The 23,292-nt window shown below is 39.9% G+C and overlaps 1 protein-coding gene across 1 annotated transcript in view; it reads left to right on the top strand.

Annotated features, from left to right (window-relative positions):
• The first annotated feature begins 10,663 nt into the window (after nt 1–10,663).
• LOC109930350 (putative deoxyribonuclease TATDN3) overlaps nt 10,664–23,292 on the top strand; it is a 94,488-nt gene continuing 81,859 nt past the window's right edge. The window contains exon 1 of the mRNA XM_048601322.1: nt 10,664–10,786. Within this exon, the coding sequence (XP_048457279.1) occupies nt 10,664–10,786 (123 nt within the window). The remainder of the gene's footprint in view (nt 10,787–23,292) is intronic.

The raw sequence follows: 23,292 nt of genomic DNA, 5'->3' as shown, positions 1-23,292 counted from the left end.
AATGTTTTTCTTGAGGGATTCTTGGTTCCCAGGCAGAAACATCACCTCTTTCCTTCTGTTAATCTCCACCACTAGGACTTCCTGATTCCATTTGTGATTCTCTTATGCACAGTGTGTGCCAGAACAGGCAGACTGCAGATTGAGCTCCCTTTCACTGAGTGGAACTCCCGTTTTAAGAGGGACAGACTTTCTTTGAGAGCAATGGGTGACTGCATGCTCTGTTTGGTGTCAGCACAAGCAGCTCTCCATCAGAGAGATGCCATTCAAGCCCTGTACAAACCAAACTTACAATCAGTTAAATGAAGAGGCAGCACTAAGTTTGCATGCTGCTTACTGAAGATTACGATTGCAACACTCATGACTAAAAATGGATCAAAAATTAAAAACTAAAAAAAATGTTTTAGCTCAAATTTTAATGCATATATCATTTAATTAATAGAAAGGAAGGTTGCATGGACGGAGGAAGGAAGGGGAGAGGAAAGAAAGGAGCGTGAAAGAAGAAAATGAAAAGCATAGTAGATAATTTCAGCTCAGCAAACCCTTACAAACAGCAATATAAAATGACCAAGTCAATTGTTTCATTTTTGTGATGTTGGTTGAAGAATAAATATAAGCCAGGATGCTTATATGCCTCCCCTGGACTCCTTCAAAATAATATCTTGTGATCTTTTACATGTACTGGCAGAAGGGGCTTTAATTTTACATAGCACATGAAAGTTAACACCTCCTTACATGTTGCACTGGTGTGTCAGAGCTAATTTGTTCAATTTTCTTTGAGTTCAATGCATGTTACAATTTCAAAACAGGACACACATTGAAATTATCCTTTACCTACCTGATGGCATGGGTCTAACATAAGTTAATCTAATAAGTGGATAGAGCTAAGGTGTATGGTTACAGCATTCTCATGCAAATTCAATGTTTGAAGTACTGGTGAGCATGCACATGAATTTGTTGAATGTGCAGTAGCACTGAACTTTAAAGATAGCCAGACTACCAAATACACACTATGAGTGAAATCTTATCAACCCACAGAGGTGGCTTTTGAGGTAGGAGGTCAAAAAACTTTTGACAGGTGAGCATTTAATTTGAGGAGATTTTGAAGCGAGTAAAGTCCACATTGAGACCTTTGGGTTGTAGGCTTCCAAGGTGGAATATGAGGTGCTGCTCCTTCAGTTTCAGCAGTTACTAGCTTCAAAATCTCCCCAACCCTGGCCTCATCCCAAGACCAACCCTCCCTCTCATCCCCGCCTCCTTGACCTGTCCGTCTTCTCTCCCACCTATCCGCTCCTCCCACCTCACTGACCAATCCTTACCACTACCTACGTGCTATCACCATCCCACCTACCTTTCCCAGCTCAACCCCCTGCCTCTCTATTTATTTCAGAGCCCCCTTCCCCTCCCCCACTTCTGAAGAAGGGTCCCGACCTGAAACGTCAGCTTTCCTGCTCCTCTGATGCTGCCTGGCCTGCTGTGTTCCTCCAGCTCCACTGTGTTATCTCAGACTCCAGCATCAGCAGTTCTTACTATCTCTCAGCATTTAATTTGATGTTTTCCTGCTTCTAAGCAACAGTGGCTTTGTGAGTGGTTCTTTGACTTGATAGCACTTGCTGAACAATCCTGAATATGCCTTATATGTGAATACACCAACAATCAATTTAAGATAATCAGCTGAGTTTAAACTGAGTCTTATTTATGCTTGTTAGAAGTGACATATCAAGGGACATGGAATATTGTTTCTTTCTTGAATTGACCACGATCTTGGGGTGCGTATAGTACCTGTTGCTAGCTGCATGATGATGTTTTTAAAAATTCTTTCACAGGTTGAAGGCAATGCTGGGTAGGTTGGGAATCAACCACACTGCTATGGGTCTGGAGTCACATGTAGTCAAGACCAACTAAGGATAGCAGTTTCTTTGCCTAAAGGGCATTAGTGATCCAGGTGGGTCTTTATGACAATCACATTGGATTCATGGTCATCATTAGACTCTTAATTCCAGACTTTTATTCAATTCAAATTCCATCAAGGTGGGACTTAATCCTGGGTCTCCAGGATATTAATTATCTGGGTCGCTGGATTAATAGTCCAGCGGAAATACTACTAGGCCATTACCTCACTGATGTTTCAGACAAGAGTTGCTTTACAAACAATCAGCATTCTTTTCTCTTGTAGTTTGACCTGTTGTGACCATTTCAAATTTGGCATTCTAGTGCATATCCTGATGAATGAAAGACAAAAAGCCTTTTTTTTTAAAGCAAGAGATGAAGTATATAAATACACCATTGAGCTATATAAATACAACGGTGAAATAGGACACAAAGAAACTGGCTCCAGCTGACCTATTTTTGCAAACATCGTTGCTTTTAAAAGTCATGCAAATATGTAATTTTAGCTAGTTTATAAGATTGTTATGTTTTGGGACTGTTTCTTTTGGGTAAAATGGAGGAATGAAGAGGCCATGTGCCCTGCCTGACAGCAAACTTGAGTACTGTATTGGTAGGGTGTGGTGACAGGAGGAGCAAGTTATTTGGAAGAAGGTGCAAGATATTCCCACCTGTTAACAATGACAGGAGCTTCTGTGCTGACTTTAGGTAGACTGCTAACCTCCAAGTCTCACAGGGAGGCATTAGGAATGTCAGGTTTCACAAAGGTTATGCTTTAAATTGTCAACATATTTCTAAAAGTGAATAAAGTTGGGGATCTAGAGGAGAGCTAATTAGCATTTCTACGCAGAGGCAAGGACCACATGATTCACATTGTTATAGAAATGGATTTTGTGAGTCTAAAGGAAACTGTTGTAATGTTGGTTTACAGGATTTTCCACAATATCGTGGAACCTAACAGGAACAGGTTAGTAGAGTCAGAGAGAGAGCAGAGAGATACTCATCACACAGAATGTGAATAGGAGCTTGGAATGAAGGGACTAAGCGTGTGATGATTTAAACATGTCTTTGGCTAGAGGGAGGAATCCCTAGGGTAACCCACACTGTAAATTCAGTTTGTGGATTAGAAGTTATCCAGCTGGAAAAGGGAAATGGAGCAAACTGAGAACAGTTTTGGACAGGTTATTGAAAAATAACATACGCTCTTTTTAAATTCCTCCATGGGTTGTGAATGTTGCTGGTTTTTGCCCATCTCTGATTGCTCTGGAAAAGATGGTGGTAAGCTACGGCAGTCCATACGCTAGAGGACACCCACAATGCTGTTAGGAATGGATTTCTTAGATTTTGACAGAGTAACAGTATGCAAGTAACACCAGCATCTGCTAATTGTGTAATTCTAGGTCATAGAGGTCACTGGTTTGGTAGGTGCTGTTTGGAGAAGCCCAATGAGTTATTACAATGAATCTTGTAGATGTCATATGCTTCTATCACTACCCATCAATGGTGAAGAGAGTGAATGTTGAAGGTAGTGGATGGAATGCCACTCACGTGGACTGCTTTGTCCTGGATGGTGTCAAACATCCTGTGTTTTCTTGGAACCACACTCATTCAGGCAAGTGGAGAGTATTCCATTTCTCTCCTGTCTTGTGCCTTGAAGATAGAAGACAGGAGGTGAGTCACTCACCACAGAAACCCCAGCCCCTAATCTGTTCTTGTGGCCACAGTATTCATATGCTTGTTCAGTCCAGTTTCTGGTCAATGGTAACCCCCAGATTGTTGATAGGGGGGGCATTCATCAATGGTTACCCAATGGACAATAAGGGGACAATAGTTCAATTCACTCCTATTGGAGATGGTCATTCTTTGGGCACACGTGTGGTACAAATACTTGCAACATGTCAGCTGAAGACTGGACATTGTCCAAGTCTTGTTGCAAATGAACATGGACTGCGTCAGTACATGAGGAGTCACAATTGGTGCAGAACATTGAACAATCATGAACAAACATCCCCAGTTAGGACCTTACGATGGAGGCAAGGTTATTGATGAAGCAGCCAAAAATGGTTAACTTTAAAATGACACAGTAAAGGGTAAATGTGGAGGGGAATTTTCGATTGTTTTGAAAACTAACAGTGGGATCACTTCTGTAACTTAGAGCATTTATTGCCTGCTGAATAGCATTTATACAATGTGTTTTTGCTTTATTATTGTAAAGTCTTAAAACTATGAATCCAGTCAGTCACTGGAAATGCAAATATATTTTTGCAAGTCATTGGACTCTATGGGGGGTTGTAACACCAGGTTGCACAAAGTAAGACACTACTTTCTTTCATTTTGTTCCTGGAATTCACAAACTGAGCATTCTCTTCCAAAGAACTAGCAATGACTATGGTCTTGAGGGGAGTCAGGTCCCAGGGACTGGGAAGGTCAAATCAAACCAGCAATGGCTGGAACAAAAACAGAAGCTGCTGGAAAAGCTCAGCAGATCTGGCAGCATCTGTGAAGGTAAAACTGTTTCAGGTTTGGTGACCCTTTCTCAGAACACTTGTTGCTGCATCCCAGGATGAAGTGTAGCTTTCTTTTATTTGCTAATCTTTTTGATTCCTACCTTTCTTAATGGCAGTGAACTAGGCTGGGACATAGTTCCATTGACAGTAGCCAGCTATCGAGCAACAAACTAAAGTTTATTAAAACTCAGGAATAACCTCATCTGTTGTGATAAATTAAATGCATGTGTTTGAACAACTGTGTACGATTGTGTCATTCTCTTGGAAAGTGCTGATGATGGAATAGATTGTGCTTGGAGTATTTATCAAAAAGATTGTTACGTCTGTTAAGTCCAGGACAGAGTCTGCTATGAAGGACATTTCATTGATATCTGTGCTTACAGAAGAAAGTAAAATAATAGCCATATATCTTTATGAACAATGTGCATTGGAGGTTTATAGCCACAACAGGGGCTGTGGTGGTGAAATTCAAACACCGCAGATCAGCACAGATAGTGGTCACAGCAGATTGAAACCCCATGGATTTATAGAGACTGCAATCATAGGTGAGTCAAACCTATGGACTTGGAGAGTCTGCAGTCTCTGGACTGGGAGGAATTAGTGTCACATGTGTATGTGGATGCCAGTTAGCTGGCAAAGATTTGGGTCACAGAGGAGGTGGATATCAAGGATCAGAAAAATTTGTGGCGAGAGAGATTTTCAAGTCCTGTGGATCAGAATGAGCAATATTGTAATGCCGCAGGACAATTCAAAATCCAGGGACAGACTTCATATTTTTTATAAATTATAATAATTTATATCTTCTGTGAGCTTCAAGAACTGTGTTCAACAGTGCTATTGTCTTTGAGATTCCTGCAAATGATACAGACTATCCTTTTCCTTATCAGGGAGATTCAAGTCCTATTACAGAATCTTACAAGCCAGTCATCAAATGGTAACTAATATCTTATATGTTGAAAGACAAAATATACCTAGGTTTATTAAGGTTTAGTACATTGAAGTTTCACCACAGTTCATGATTTGTCTGTATTTCAGAGTGCTTCTGATATCTTTTACAATGCAAATTATTTGGGACTGTCATGGTGTCTTTTTTTTCTTCACTTGTGGGATGTGGAAATCACTGGCTGGCCAGCCTGTATTACCTATCCCTAATTCCCGTCGAGAAGGTGGTGGTGAGCTTCCTTCTTGAACTGCTGTAGTCCATATACTGTAGGTAGACCCACATGCTCTGAGGAAGGGAATTCCAGGATTTTGACTCAGCGACAGTGAAGGAGTGTTGATATATTTCCAAGTCAGTATGGTGAGTGGCTTGGAGGGGGGGATCTCGCAGGTGGTGGTGCTCCCATCAATCTGCTGCCCTTGTACTTTGAGCTGGAAATGGTTGTGGGTTTGGAGGGTGCTTTCTAAGAAGCTTTTGTGAATTTCTGCAGTGTATCTTGTCAATAGTAAACACTGCTGCTACTGAACATCAGCGGTGGAGGGAATGGATGCTTGTCGATGTGGTGCCTATCAAATGGGCTATTTTGTCCTGGATGGTGTCAAGCTTCTTGCGTGTTGTTGGATTTGCATCCAGGTTTTGCATTCAGGCAATTGGGGAATATTGCATCACACTCCTGACTTGTGCCTTGTAGATAATTGTGAAGTCAGGAGGTGAGTTACTCCCCACAGTATTCCTAGGCCCGGTCCTGCTGCCATAGCTACTGCATTAATATGGTGAGTCCAGTTGAGATTCTGGTCAATGATAACCTCCAACATGTTGATAGTGGGAGAATTCAGTGATGGTAACACCGTTAAATGTTTAATGGACAGTTTGTCTAGGGGAGCGGCAGGATCTGAAATACAAGTCTTCAGCACTGTTGCAAGAATGTTGTCAGGGCCCATAGCCTTTGCAGTATCCAATGCCTCCAAGTATTTCTTAATATTACATGGAGTGAATCAAATTGGCTGAAGACTGGCATCTGTGATACTGGAACTACTGGAGAAGGCTGATTGCTGCAAATGCTTCAGCCTTATGTTTTGCATTTGGGAATGTCTGTTTATAATTGTATAATTATTGTATAATAAAACACATTTCTCTAGACCTAACACAGGAGTCTGTCTCCTGGGCGATATATTCAAAAGGTGACCGATGCACTAGTATCACACACTTGAGAAGAAAAAATATTTTGAAAAGATATGTTTTTAGTTTATGAAATTTTTGGGAAAACAAAGAAAGATATGCTCACTTAGCATCCTTCATAACCTTAGAGCATAGAATTTAGGACAAAGATAGCCCTGTTCTTAAAATTAAAAACAAAAGTTAGAAGGCCAAGCAAGCTGGCTCAGCAGTTCCTGCAACATATAAAGCAATGGAAGCTGATTAACCAGATTAGCTGAAACAAGCCAATTTTAATAATTTTTTTTTACAAGGAACACAATTATTCCATTTGAAGTGTATGATGTGGACATGATTCTAATATTTAGTCAGTTTATTTGCCAATACAATATGATCTTACGTATCGCATTGTACGTTCTGAGGTGTTGACAGTAATTCTCCAAGTGTAAAAAAGTAATGCTGAACTGTACAAAGTAGCCTCTCTGCAGAAATACTTTCAACAATCTCTTTCTTACTAGAAGGTAATAAAGCGTCTATGAGTCCTAAATATTTATGGTCATATTTTGCTGAAATTAATTCAGCCCCCTCTGTTGCTGCTCTGTAATCATCATACTTTCACTGGTGAATTTCAGGAAGCCCTGGAAATCTATGAACTCAATGTTAACTTCAAAGTATATGTCACTAGCATTATAATTGAGTAATTAAACACATAATAATTAGCAACTGACTTTTTCTAAGGGGTTGTTGAAGCTGTAACAAAATCAGAAATTGCTGGAGAAACTCAGCAGGTCTGGAAGCATCAGTGGAGAGAAAGTAGACTCAATGTTTTAAATATATTGACCCTTCATCAGAACCCAGCAATTTCTGTTTTCATTTCAGATTTCCAGCATGTGCAGTTCTTCGTTTTTTTGTCCAGTGGTCAGCTTAAATGCTGAAGTTGGTCACATGCAGCTAGTTTCCAGATCTGCAGACATTCTTCCTATTTTTTAGCAGTTTCTTAGCCACGTTGATTGACACACCTACTGTGGGCTTGTAGCCGGAGCCCATCTAGCTCCAATCTCCCTCTATCACCCTCAAGTTCTTCCCAACCCCCCTCACCCACCCGACATCAACCTGCTTCTAGCTGTACCCATCTTAGACCATCCAACCATTATCCTTGACCCAGAGCCAGTGAACCTCATCCTTACATCCCTCACCCTTGACATTCCCAACCTCACCTTCCACCCTTCTCTTGGTATTCTGGAGTCATCTTACATCATCATTCACGAGCCTTCATTATCCCTCTACTCTCACTCATAGACCATTAGCCTTCTCCCTCTGTAGCTGAACATCCCCTACTTCAAACTCAAGGATCCTTCCCTGACTGTTGACCTGCTATAGATCCACAGGATCATTTGCAAGGAACTCATATGGTGTAACTGCCACTCAACAATATATCCTAAACTATAGGCTAGAGCCTGACTCCCTTCATACTCCTCCTAAGTTACCCCTACCAAAACCATAACTCCATTCCCCATACCCCAACATTTCAGCTATCTCAACTGATAGCGATCTAGGACAATGTCTTTCACAGGCTCAAGTCCAACCTGCTCCAGAGCTGTACAATGACATTTCTTAGGAAGGAGGGCCAGTTGAGCCTCCGAGTTGGGTCGTGTCCCACTGAATGGAGAGTACAACAATAAACAGTAGCACGAGCATTCGATAAAAAGTAAACAGAAAATCACAACACTGTTTCATCCACAATGAAGAAAATGTTCCTACTTCCCCTGGAGCCACCAATGTGTGTGACGCATACCAGTACATTTAGGTATGACAGAGCTGGTCTCAGTAAAGAATGATAATGCACACATGAATAAAGTTAAACCAATGTAGATATATCATTAGCAGCTGAAGGTGGATTTCAAAAGTGAAAAAGCTCCCTCCACCACTAAATCAAATGTGTTCTACATGTACACCACTGCCACCAAGAATTCTAATTATAATCACGTGGAAAAAAGGCGACAAGAGGATAAAAGTGAAGTGGTGCACAGTTTCAATCTCAATGTTGGGAATGGTATACTGTTGATGACATCCTGGCTAATGAGTATTCATTGTATGCAAATGAATAGTAAATATGTTCCAGCCACCTGACAGCCTGTTGCTCGATCTGCTGCAGCTGAGACTTAATTATTGATTTATGAAGGTTTAGCAAAGCCTTCTTTATTTTGAACATGCTTCTGTCTCTCACGTGCTTTTCTTTATAATAATGTTCTCAACTCGTTCTGCCACTTTCAAAAATTGTGGACGTACACACCCAACTCTGAGTTTCTGCAACCTCATTACATTTGTACTAATTTGCTGATATTATCTCGCCTTATTTCGCTAAGCAGTGTGGCTCACGTCTCATTTGTCTATGTTAAACTTAGTCTGTTATACATCTACACATTTCCTTAGTCTGTGCCCTCATAAAATCTGTTGTTATACTCCAAACTGTTTATTCCATTTCTGAGTTTTGCAATGAAGCAGTATCTTGTTCCTATGACCTTACGGATTGGTGCGCAGAATTTTCTCATGTCATGCTTTTCAATGTTGAAAGAATGGGAACCTGCTCCAAGGTTTAAAGTGCAATTAATGATTCTAACCAAATGCATGAAAGCTCACAGAAAACCAAATAGTCAAAGGGAAGCAAAGTCCTGATTTTATTGGAATCAGGAACAAACAAGTTTGATTGCAAAGGAGAAAAAGAAAAATTATCCACAACGCTTGCTGTGACATTTCAGAGAGTAAGTGGAACAACAACCTTGAGTTAGGGAAGTTAAAATTTAGTATTTCAATAATAATAATATACTATACAATAATAATATTTCAATAATTTTGGTTAAGTCACAGTCTGATATGCTGGCCTTTACAGTGCAGATAATTTTAGCATAATTCATGTGGCAAGAAGCTGACAGGATCTTTTCAATCCCTGATATCCCCCTCCACTATACAGCAGTTAAATTCTAATTACCCAAATAATGCATACTCAAACATGAACCATGCACACTTGCGTGATTTATACTTTCAGTTGATAGCTGAAAGGATACCATGTCAAAATTTTATATTTTCAAATTGTTACTGTAACAACTATGAAAAACTATTAACTAAACTCTATTTTCTTTTTGTAGGCAACTTATAATTTAAGCTACAGGGAAGAACATTTGCCTCTTACACTTATCAACCACCACACTCTGTTTGGGATAGGAATGCAATCTGTACTAATGTGTCTTTGGCCTGACATTGCCATGTGACCTGCACCATGAGATACTGACTAAGGATTTCTACTGGCAGCCAGGTGCAGTAAAGTCACAGCATAGGCAAGACTGTTGTGTTGAGATCTTGAACCATGGTGTCAGAAGTGTAGGTGAGATTGTTAAAAAGCACAGATACAGATAGAGAGACACATGAAAGTTCAGAGCTGTTAAAATTGCTACAAGCAATTGAAAAAAGACAAAGATAAGGCCACAGCTGAAACTCTGGGTAAGACACTGTAATATTTGTAACTTTGCAACAACTTGAAAGGCAAATATTTTCACTATCTTAGATGCAAGGGGTGGTTACTAGTAAGAGAAGCTGGATGAAATCAGCAGCTTTCTAATTACATTCTGGACAAGTTTCAGGACTACAGATGGTTACACATGCTATTTGGCACTTCCATGGCTCCAGACGAGTATCAACACAGACAATAGAATAGAATAGAATAGCAATTTATTGTCATTTGTATTTATGAAACTACAGTAATATGTGTATAAGTCATCACAATATGGTGCCATTTTAATTACAGAAATAATAAAAAAACATAATTGAGACTAAGTTAGGACAAAGTTCATCTTTTGTACCCTCCATGGCTCCTGGGTTTCTGAAGTGCCATGGGAGGCTGCTGCCGAAGCTGCCTCTGAGGCTGCCAAGTCAGGAATTTCCAGACTGGATACACCATGCTGCCGCTGCCAAAGCCAACACTGAAGTCACCGCATTGTCACCAGAGCAAGGAGGAACAGATCAGAGTCACTAAGTTGCTGATGCCGAAGTCATCACTCAAGCCATCACCACTTCAGTCACTGCCCGAAGCTGCCACATTGCCGTCATAGCAATAAGGAACTAACCAGAATCACCATGCCACCACTGCTGTAGCCATCGTTAAAACTGTCGCACTGCCGCCATGGTGGAACAAACCAGACCCACTGATGATGAAGTCTTCAATAAAGCCACAGCCACTATGACCACAAGGAACAGACATCTGGATCCACCACGCTACCACCGCAGCCGCAGAAAAGAAGAAAAGGTTAACTTTCATTAAAAAAAATGAAATGATAAAATGAGAAACAAAACCAAAAAAAGGAACAAAAAAGAATGCAGCTGGCCAGGTGAGCGAGAGCAGAAGTATACAGGCACAGTGCCTGACCACTTCCTACCCTGCTGCCGCAGTCATCTTGAAGATGTCAATATGACATAGTTAGTCATCTTCCCAGAATATAAGCTATAGTGGATGATCTTATAGTTTATTGATGTGGAGACACAATGGAAAGAAAACCATTGCTCACCATGATTAAAAAAAATTCATTTGCTAGACAGAGCTTGCCATGTGAACCTGAACCAGAAAAAATTGCCATTAATGATGCCCAAAGTTAAGCACATAGGCCACGTCCTGTCACCAAAAGGACTTCGCCCTGATCCCAGAAATGTAAGAGCTATTGCATTGATGTAGTAACTACTTAGCAAAATTCTTTCCCTAATTGTCATCAGGATGTGAACCATTATTTTAACTCATGGTGAAGGACTGAATGAATTGGGGCATGAACAACAAGCATTGTTTACTCAAACTAGTGACGCAATACCTGTGCTGAATTACTATGACTTGAGTGATTAAGTCATCCTTTAATGCCAAAGAGAAATATTTTGGAGCAACCCTAATGTAGCAAGGACAACTGGTTTCATTTGCATCCAAGGCATTCACACAAACCGAATCTATGTTCAGATTGAGAAAGTGTGCTTGACCATTGAATTTGATTGCAAACGTTTTCATCAATACCTACTTGGAAGAGGCAAAATTGACAGCCTACTCCAACCACAAGCTTTTTCAAAACATTTTCCTCAAGCCACTACTATCTGATCAAATATTTATTCAAAGAATGCTATTTTGGTTACAGAGTTGCCATCTGGCAGTAAAATACAAACAAGGGAAGGAGATAGAGTCATAAAGTTGTATAGCATGAAAACGGACCCTTCGGTCCAACTTGTCCATGCCGACCAGATATCATGTATAAATCTAGTCCCATTTACTGATAAACCCTTCCTATTCATACACCCATCTAGATGCCTTTTAAATGTTGTAATTGTACCAGCCTCCACTATTTCCTCTGACAGCTTATTCCATTCACACACCACCCTCTGCATGAAAAAGTTGCTCCTTAGGTCCCTTTTATATCTTTCCCCTCTCACCTTAAACCTATGCCCTCTAGTTTTGGACTCCCCCATCACAGGGAAAAGACCGTGCCTATTTACCCTATCCGTGCCCCTCATGATTTTATAAACCTCTATAAGGTTGTACATTGTTGACAAACTGTCGTGAGCATCACACTGAATCAAGAAAATAGAGGGTGCTACAACAGAGTATGAAATATTTCAGATCCAACATGAAGCAGCAGCTTGGTATGTTTTGGAAGACATCAACCCAGCAGAGACATTTAATCTAATAGACAAGTGCCTTTCTCAAATCAAATGAACTATCCAGCAAGATCCAAATCTCCAAATGTTGCAAGAAGTAGTGATGAAGGTGTGGCCTGAAAACATCCAGGACTATCTTTTACCATAAGAATGTATTGGGCATGCACAGATGAATTGTACAAAGGATCTGGAGTCATTATCATGAAGGAGTTAAAGTGCATCTGTGGAAGCCACCAAGTTAAGTCTGAGGAAGGTAAGAGATGTGTTATACTGGCCAAGCATAAGCAATAAAATCAAGGATCATATTATCCAGTGCAGAGCATATATTAAGTACAAATCTAAGCAAACTAGGGAGATGCCAATAACATGCCAGTCAGACTATGGATGCAAGTAGTTCTCTTCACACATGCAGGAATTGATTATCTTGTCACCATGGACTACTATTCAGCCTAGTGGGAGGTGGACCAGCTGACCTCAGTGACCACTGCTGAGATTATTGAGTGCCTGTTGCAGTATTTCCAACATTGTGATGAGTGACAATGGCCCTCAGCTCACAAATTAAGAATTTATCCATTTTATAAAAGATTGGGAAATTTTAACACCATACATCATCTCCACACTATCCCCAGTTAAGAGGAAAGTCTGAAGTGACAGTGAAAATTGCTGAAGGAATCATAAAAGAATCAAGAAGCCCCCGTACAGATGTATAAAATGCAATGCTTGAGTGGAGAAGCATACCATGAAAGCATGGAAAATGGGTCTGTCCAAAGACTAAGATCACACTATACCCAAACTACTCTTCCAATAGCAATAGACTACTGAAGCTAGACATAGAAACAGACTCAAGGTGGAATAGCAGAAAACCGTATATCATTTTGACAAGAATGCAAACCATAGAGCATTGGACAGCCAGTCAGGGTACAAACATTTAGTGCTGTCAACGAGAGGAAGCCCAACTGGTAATTTGAAACCTGCATAGAGCAGTTGTCACCTCAATGAAATGCAATGGAAGTGAACCACCGTATAAACCATTTTAACTGCAGCCACATACACCCAACTGCAGAAGCTGTTCCTCAAATGCAGGCAGCCAATCAAGAAGATGCGAACTCTCTGCTATGAATAGCCACAATATCAATCATCAGACCCAGAGATGTACAACACTCCAACATCAGAAATGAAACAACAAATGACACTAGAATGATGCTCTGCAGTGAAGGAACATCACCCAAATGAACATTACCATGCACAGGTACCATTAAGAGACCCAAATGAGTTAAAGACTTGTGTGTAATGGCAGGGATCAGTGCTGGAACCTCTGTTATTTGTAATATATCTAAATGATTTGGAGGAGAATGTAAATGGTCTGATTATTAAGTTTGAAGATGACACCAAGATTTGGGGGAACTGTGGATAGTGAGGAAGATTGCCAGGGGTTAAAGTAGGATATAGATAGGCTAGATATTTGGGCTAAGAAATGGCAGATGGAATTTCATCTGGACAACTGCAAGGTGATTGTATTTTGGAAGGCTCTAATACAATGAGGCAGAACCCTTATAACTATTAATATGGAGGGATCAGGCACTTAGGCCACAGTTCACTGAAAGAGGCAACATAAGTGGATAAGATAGTCAAGAAGATGATGGCATGCTTACCTCCCACGCTTGGGGCATAATGTACAAAAATTGGCATGTCATGTTGCAGCTGTATAGAACTTTAGTGAGGATGCATTTGGAATATTGCATACAGTTCTGGTTGCCACACTACCAGAAGGATTTGGAAGCTTTGGAGTGGGTATAGAAAAGGTTTTTCAGGATGTTGCCTGGTTTGGAAAGTATTAGCTACGAGGAGAAATTAGACAAACTTGGTTTGTTTTCACTTGAATGCTGGAGGCTGAGGAGTGACCTGATGGAAGTTTACAAAATTATGAGCAGCATGGATAGAATGGATAGAAGTCTTTTTTCCCACAGTAGAAATGTCAGTTACTAGGGGACAGAGGTTTAAGGTAAAAGAGGGAAAGTTTAAAGAAGATCTGAGAGGCAGACTTTTTTTTTTACAAGAAAGGTGGTAAGTGCCAGAGGAGGTAGTAGAAGCAGATACAATAATAATGTTTAAGAAGCATCATGACAGATAATATGAATAAGCAGGGCGCAGAGGTATACATATTGTGTAGGAGCAATAGGTTTTTAGTTTAGAAAGGTGTCATGTGTCACTGCAGTCTTGGTGGCTGAAGGGCCTGTTCCTGTGTTGTACTGTTCTTTGTTCTTCTTTTTTCGTTGTAATGCTTATGCAAAGACTAACAAGAATAATGAACTTCCAAGGCATGATAACAGTCATTTGTATATTGGGTACCTTAGGTGCCCAACAATGTCTTGTCCATTAAAAGCAAGATAAAAACCAAACAATTATTACCGCATCAATTTGTGCTCAATTATCAGCAAAGTAAAAAAAGATGTTGTCAACAGTGCTATCCAGTGATACTTGCTCAGATGCTATTGATTCTCCATGAGGGCTGCTCAGCTCCTGACATTAATACAGCCATAGTTCAAATATGAACAAAATAGCTGAACTCAAGGTGAGGTGAAAGTGACTGCCCTTGATATAAAGACAGTATTTGACTCAGAGTGGCATCAAGGAACTCTAGCAAATCTGAAGTCAACGAGGATCGGGAAAACTCCACTGCTTGGAGTCATACTCAGCACAAAGAAAAATGTTGTGGTTGTTGGAGGTCAATCATCTCAGACCCAGAATATCTCTGCAGGAGATTCCTCAGGACAGCTCCTTCAGGTGCTTTATTAATGACCTTCCCTTCATCCGAAGGCCGGAACTGGTGATGTTCACTACTGGTAGCATCATATGAAGCACGATTTACAACTCTGACTCTGAGTCAGTCTTTATCTATATGCAGCAAAACCTGGACAACATTCAAGTCTGTGCTGATAACTGGCTATTAATATTTGCAACATACAAGTAATGATCAATGTCCATCACTAACAAGAAAGATTCTAACTGGCTCCTTTTACTGAACTCCCTACTGTTAACAACCTGGGGCTTACCACTGACCAGGAACTGCTGTGGATCAGCCATATCTGTGGCTACAAGAGTAGAACAGAAGTTAGGAAGTATGCAGTGAGTAATTCAATTCCAGATTCCCAAAAGTCTGTCCACTACCTAATGCCTATCCACAAGTAAAGAGAGTGATGGAATACTCTCCATTTGCCTGGATAAGTGAGGTTCTAGCAACACTCAAGAAGCTCTACATCATCCAGGTCAAAGGAGCCTGCTTGATTGGCACTCCATCCACTGCATTAAACATTCACTCTTCTCAATATCAACGTACAATAGCAGCAGAGTTTATCATTTACAAGATGCACTGCAACAAATCATCAAAATTACTTTGAAGACACATTCCAAACCCAAAACTTCTATTGCACAGAAGGAGAGGGAAGCAGATGCATTGGGATCACCAGACCCTGCAAGTTACCCTTCACGTCACACATCATCCTGACTGGGAGCTACACTGCTGTTCATTCAGTGTTGCTGGGTCATAATGCAACAACTCTATTCCTAACAGCAATGTGGGTGTTTTTATACTAAATAGATTGCAGTGATTCAAGGCAGTAACTGACCACAGACTTCTCAAGAACAATTAGGGATCAGCCAACATGCTGGCCTAGCCAATGGCATCTACATCTTTTGAAAAGATATTTTAAAATTCTGAAAATAGAATTTTATGAGGCTCATAATTCTAATATCCTATAAATTATTTTGTTAACACCGAATAATCAAAATCCATTGATAATTAAATGCCTGTGACTCATCTCACATATTTTAGAGTAATAATTTTTCAAATGTAGTAGTGTGATGGTTCAGTTTTCCTTAGCAATGAAGAGAATGCTGTGGATCATTTATCCTTATTGATAATTGATTTGAATGCAGTAAATGAACAATATTAAACAAAGGAACTTGCATTAGAAACATTTGGATATTATTTTGTTGGCTTATCGGATTAACACACTGGCTAGCACATCACAAAAAAACACTCAGATCTCAAAGTTCAATGTTTACTTTCTGGTCTTTGGTGAATGAGATGATCCCAATGGTACTAGTCCAAAGGTTTTAGAGTTTGACTATAAGCCAAGTTAAATCATGAAACTTATCTCTGCGTCAGACTTCGCAATCCTCAAAAATAGGTGAATTTCTAATTCTAGTTTATTAAAGTATATTTGAAATCAAATGGTAACTCATTATATTGCACATATGACCATTGTCTCTACATTCACGTTACTTAATTTTAACAGTGGAATCTGTTTGTTTGCCTTGTAGATAAAATATTACTGTTGTAATTAATTTTATCCTGATATTCTATAGTTTCTTCAATGCCTACACATTCCCACTCTCTACAGCGAAAGTATATAAACTATATTGCCCAATGTGTCCAGCTATGACAATGTGTGCAGTGATGGTCTCAAGGTCTGCCAAAGGTGAACATTCCTATCTGTTTGCCAAGTGCATGATGTGTTCTTAGTTGGGTTATGTGGTCAGATAATCTGTAGTCAGGCAACTAATCCCTTGAAAGCTCATTTTAAATGGGAACTACAACAAACATTTTCTTGTTCTTTAATGTAATTCATTTAAAAAGCTGTAATAATCTTCAACAGATTTGCTCTTTATACAGATACATCCAGTTATTTTGCAATTTTGATTGTTGAAGCAGAACATTTTGCTCTTCACACAGTTCTGAAGTCATGGGCACTATAAGTCAAAACTAATCAGTTTAAAATAAAATCAATAATTTTATTTTGTAGCTGCTAGCAAAATGCACCCTTAGTTTGGTTTAAAGTTTCAAATATTTGTTCCCACACTCCTAAGACAGAGACCGATTTTTAGGTCTTCCCATGACCTGTAGTTTTAAAATTTAAAAATTTTAAAAATTAAATTTGAAATCTTCTCATTTTCTACAAAAAGGGATGAAGGCTCCTGCTTGTGGAAAAATTATCACTGACTGCCAAGAGTGTCACATTTATTTTTAGGACAGTCAAAATATTTGTCTTGGTTATGGTATTTGCATGATCAATGCTATTGCAGAATGTAGATTGGATCATGTCATGAATCTTAATAACATTTCAAAGGTCTCCAAAAATTGCAAATATTCCGTTTAATGATTTATGGTATTTAATCATTTACAACTGCAGTTTCTGTTTGTACATTGCTTTGCTGTTAACTATATCTTATAAATTAAATTATAAGTAAAATTTCATCCTTCCACTTCCTTGTGTGTGTGTCTGGCATGCACACTGAGAAGTTGGATTTGCATCCCCTGCATTATGTCATAGTAACTGGTAACTCTTGCTACCTTAGCTGAAGAACTATCATTTATGTATAAACCAGTGTGTTTCTGTAGCCCCTTTAACTATTGGAGGAGATGGGTAGCCAAACCTGCTCCTATCTTCAGTGAGGATCTTACCTAAGCATGGCAGCAATAAAATTAATGAGTAGCAATCAATGGAGAAATTCCCTGTATTGTTGCTCAAATCTTGGCCCATGGATTCCCTATTGTAATGTATTTATTAGTGATCTCGCTGTGTTTAGCCAAATCTAAACAGGGTATGGGATTTCTCTTCTAAGTATGAAATTAAACCTGGGACTTCTCTTGTTGTATGGATGGAATTTTCAACTGTTAATTCCTACCAGAACAGTGGAAACAGCAGTGGGTCTGGCATCTAAATGAAGAAGTGGGCTTTTCAAAAGCCCTTTAACCCAGCCAGAATGTTATCTAGGTTCTTGAGATGGGTGGGTTCATATGGTGGATCTGTCAAAAGAAGGTTTTACAATTAAAAGGACTGCAGCGGGGTTAGAATGATTGAATTGCCATGTATATTTGGAGCTGTGAAAATTGAGAGGAGACATGAGGGAAGGAGTGAGGAGGCTGCTCCATTGCTGTCTTACCTGAAGCTTTAGCTGTAAGATTTTATGGCTAATAGAGGATTCCTATCTTTCTTTTACCTAAAATGTGGGATCCATGTTTTTCATGATTAAAATGGAAGATTGCTGCCTTTTTCACTGCCTTGTAGTACGAATCCTGCTGCTGCAGCTTTAATGAATGATACCTGCTTTAATCATAGTTTTACTAAATGATTTCTGCTCCTCGTAGTATATATAAATGATTCCCGCCTTTTTTACAGCACTTATGAAGGATCTCCTACCTCCTTTCTTTCCACATTAGACCATATCTGATCAGACTCTTAATTAGCACATTGTTATCACTTACCTATCACTATACACAGGACTGTGATCTCAAATAAATATTTATTTTGTGGCCCTCTTCTGTCACCTTGCCGCAAAGTTCCTGTTTGCTATGGTTGTGGTGTTTGATCTGGGTTGTACATAAACTTTTTAACTTCTTGCTTTCACAGCCTGGAGGCCAGAGGGGAAGCTTAAAGACAGGTGTACAATCTTGGCGGCGTCTCCAACTGGCAATATGCCTTGAGGTACCGCACCCCTTCTTGTGCATGATATAATTGGTGGAGGCAGAATAAGGCCATTAATTAACCACTTATGTGTCTCAATAGGCTCAAGAATAGTCAGGCTGGCTGACACCTCCCCTCCACCCCACACCACATACCATAATATGGAGTCCAGTTGGTGGTGGGCAGGTCACCCTTCAATTACACTGGAAGGGTCATAAAATCCATCTGAAATACGAGGATTTATACATTTATTTATGAAAAAGAAAGAGCCTATTAATCCCAGAGTGTCTGTACCAGCTGAAAAAGAGCTAGCCAAATGAACTCCACTTTCCAGCCAACGTTTCATTGTCCTTTAGATTTAAGGTACATATCTAAGTATGTATAAAGTGTGGCAAGGGTTTCTCTACCATTTAGTCAGGCCACATATTCCAGACCCTCATCAACCTGCAGCTGTAAACATCTCTCTCAATTCCCTTCTGATCCTCTTACCAATTATTTTATCTCTGCCCCTGGCTATTCACATCCTTGCTAAAGGAAATGGGTCCTTTCCTATTCACTCTATCTCAGCCCCTCATAACTTTATACATCACAATGCAATCTCCCCTTGATCTCCTCTTTTTCAAAGAAAACAACTCCAATCTAATTTGTCCTTATAGCCAAAATATGGCAACATCCATATTAATCATACCCCCTTCATTAAGTCCAAGTAATTGTGCTGTACCCATACCCACCACTTCATTCTTAAGCTTTTTAAAAACAGTAAGGTTCAAAACCCTGTCAGAAGACAAACTTGCTTTATTGAACATTAACAACTGTATCAGGTACTGAACTATGAAAGGAAAACTGTTAAGGTGTATGAAATGTGTATGTTAAGTCTCATTGCTGCAATACGCCACATCAACCCTGTATATTTTATGGATTTATATCTTTAAATCCTCTTAAGAGGTCATATCCAAAATTGACTAAACCAATTTTAGCATCTGGCATTTCACTTTTTAACCAGTGATTTTCATCTGCTTATATTTGTAGTTGATTTTTGATTACAGTGAAATCTCTTATATCTTTACTAATAATTTATTTTGTATTTTCATCTTAAGCTCCATTCTATTTGTCATACAAGTAGAATTTATTGTGGAAATGTTAAACCATAAATTTGAAAGAAATCTGTCAATTTTTGAATCTTGTCCAAAAATATTTCTTCTTTTCGAAGGGAGGGCAGAGAGTCGCAGTCATAGAGATGTACAGCATGGAAACAGACCTTTCAGTCTAACTTGTCCATGCTGGCCAGATATCCTAAATTAATCTAGTCCCATTTGCCAGCATTTGGCCCATATCTCTCTAATCCCTTTCTATTCATATACTAATCCAGATGCCTTTTAAATGTTGTAATTGTACCAGCCTCCATCACTTCCTCTGGCAGCTCATTCCATACACGCACCACCCTCTGCGTGAAAAATTTGTCCCTTTTACATCTTTCTCATCTCATCTTAAACCTACGCCCTCCAGTTTTGGACTCTCCTACCCTGTGGAAAAGACCTTGGCTATTCACCCTATCCATGCCCCTCATGATTTTTTAACTTCTGTAAGGTCGCCCCTCAGCCTCCAACACTCCAGGGAATGTAGCCCCAGCCTATTCAGCATCACCCTATAGCTCAAGCCACCCATCCCTGGCAACATCCTTGTAAATCTTTTCTGCACCCTTTCGAATTACACAACGTCCTTCCTATAGCAGGGAGACCAGAATTGAATGCAGTATTCCAAGAGTGGCCTAACCAATGTCCTGTACAGCAGCAATATGAACTCTCAGCTCTTATACTCAAAGCACTGAACAATAAAGGCAACCGTACCAAATGCCTTCTCCACTATCCTGTCTACCTGTGACTCCACTTTCAGCATCATACTAAATAAGGTACCCCTTTTCATACCTGCTATACTTAAACAAAGTAACACTGACAGTTTCAAGGACTTAAGATAGAATGGATGGATCTGCATGATAAATGGAAGCAATGGAAGTGACAGTCTCTGAAGTTTGACTAAGGTCAAAACCTCTGCTTATGGAGGTGTCAGGCTTGGAGGTGGAAAGGGCAATTAATTGGACAGTGTGGTGGCATACCCATTTCTGTCACATTCCTGTCTCTGCCAGCACTAAGATCTAGATTGGAAGGCCCATGGTTGATTTTTCTTCTCCACTGGCAATTGAAGCTCTTAAGTGGGCAACTAAGGACCACTGATAGGCCCCAACCTGCTGCTGCTGGGATTAATTCAGCTTCAGGAACGAGACAGGGAATCCCAATCAAAGATAGTCAGTGCCTGAACATCACACAAGGGGTTGTGTACTGGGGGCCATGACGGTACCTTTACAACCCCTCTGAACTTGTTTCCTTGAAAAGTGAGAAACCCATCCCCACCACATCACTGAACTCTCCTCTGGGTGAAACACAGAAACATAGGACATTACAGCATAGGATCATGCCATTCGACCCACCATGCCTGTGCTGATTACAATGCCACTCTAAGGTAACCTCATCTGTCTTCACATTGTCTGTATCCCTCTATCCCCTGCCTGTTCATGTCTCTGTCTAAATGCCTCTTAAACGTTGCTACTGTATCTGCTTCTACTTCCTTCTCTGGCACCGTGTTCCCTCTGTGTAAAAAAACATGCCATGCACATTTCCTTTAAACTTTTCCTTTTTCACCTTAAACCTATGTGCAAACCTGGCACTCTGGGGACCAAGGGGTTTGGGGAGAGGAGAGGCCGATGTCCTTCCTGTGGTAGCAGTGTCTCCTTCAGGGCACTGCTGAATGCAAGAACTGCCAGCCTCTGATGAACCTCACCACTGCCTCATTATATGTGGTTTGGTGGGCCTTCTCTGGGATTGGCAGTGCTGTGTTCTACTGGCTGTCTGACCAACTGATGATGACCCCACTGCATCAACAAGATTCCATCCTATGTAATGGATCATGTCCTAAATGAGTCCACCAAAAATGTAACAAAACTTAGCATCCAAATAAGACCTTCACCTTCCCCAGAAGCTGCTGGGAGGGAGAGGAGTCTAGTCCAGTGTAATCGCAGGCAGTCTCGGACAGGAATTTGTCTACAAGGCAAGTGAATCATTCTGTGTTGAATTTTATCAGAAAATGCTGACACGCTGTCCAGATACCAAAATCTTTTGTCAGCATAAAACAATAATAGTTAGCTTTTACATCTACTGTAGCATCTCCAAACCTTACAGTCTCAACTCCCATATGATGAACCAAATGCTGGCTACTTGCATCTGTAAGCCGAAACTGTAATGAAAGAAAACTAATGGTTTGGATTCACCATTGTTATTTCTCTTTTTCTATAAATAAGTACTGGATTATATTTATCTTAGTTTATCTTTAGCGACCCTTCTTTCCCTGCTAATATCCTGAAGACCTTCACTAGTTCACCCTGTAACTTGTAAATTTTAGAGAATAAAGACCTTATTTGTATAATCTCGTCTCTTAATTTAACCCCTGAAGTCCAGGCATTATCTGTGTAAACCTGTGTAGAACTCCCTCCACAGCCAAAACACCTTCCGAAGATGTGGTACCCGGTTCTGCTCACGGGTCTAAGTGGGTCTAACTAATGTTTTGTATAACTGCAATGTAATGTGTGCATACTCCAGCCCTTCAGATATAACGGCCAGCATTCCATTAGCCTTCTTGACTATTTTCTGCACCTGTTCATGGCAATGTAAAAGCTAAGCACCTGAACTCCACGAATTTGTTAGACATTCACTGTATTTAAATTTGTGCCTTCCAAGAAATACCATGATCTATCTTTTTTGGTCTGAAATGGATAACCTCACACTTACTTATGTTAAAATCCATCTGCCACAGCTTTGCCCAGTCACCTAATCTATCAATATCATGCTGTAATTTTATGCTGTCATCAACACTGTCTACAATGCTACCCAATTTTGTGTCATCAGCAAATTTGGATATTTGACTTTTTATGCCATTATTCAAATCATTAATGAATATTGTGAATAATTGAGGCCCCAACACAAATCCCTGAAGGACATCACTAATAATGTCCTACCAGTGTCCTGCCACCCAAACAATTTTCTATCCATGTCAGTAATTTGCCCTCAATTCCATTGGCTTCCACCTTATCTAACAGTCTCTTGTTATTCAAGACAATAACAGGATAGAATTAAGTTTAATGGGTTAGACCAAGTGCTAAACCTTCTAGCTTTAACAGCTTGGAATGTTACCTGAACATGACGTAGTGTTCAGCCTTGAAATCATGTTTGTTTTAAATAATGCATGGCCATTTCAATTTTTCTACATTTTCTACATCCAGGATACTAGATCATAGTGAAGATGTGGACTAGCAATATGTTTCATACCACAGATAACTTCCATGCAGTGAATTACAAAATAGTCTACAGTCAATAAATTATGAACAGTAGAAGCTGTGCACATTACTTCATAGCAAAAACATTACTGATCAAATAGGGATAACACAGTGTGGAGCTGGAGGAACACAGCAGGTCAGGCAGCATCAGAGGAGCAGGAAAGTTGAAGTTTTGGGTCAGGACCCTTCTTCAGAAGATTCAGAAGATTTTCTGAAGAAGGGTCCCAACCCGAAACATCAAATTTCCTGCTCCTCTGATGCTGCCTGACCTGC

Source organism: Rhincodon typus, chromosome 9 (assembly GCF_021869965.1).
Source record: "Rhincodon typus isolate 14 chromosome 9, sRhiTyp1.1, whole genome shotgun sequence".
Taxonomy (NCBI): Eukaryota; Metazoa; Chordata; class Chondrichthyes; order Orectolobiformes; family Rhincodontidae; genus Rhincodon; species Rhincodon typus.
This window is presented reverse-complemented; position numbering and strand designations above follow the sequence as displayed.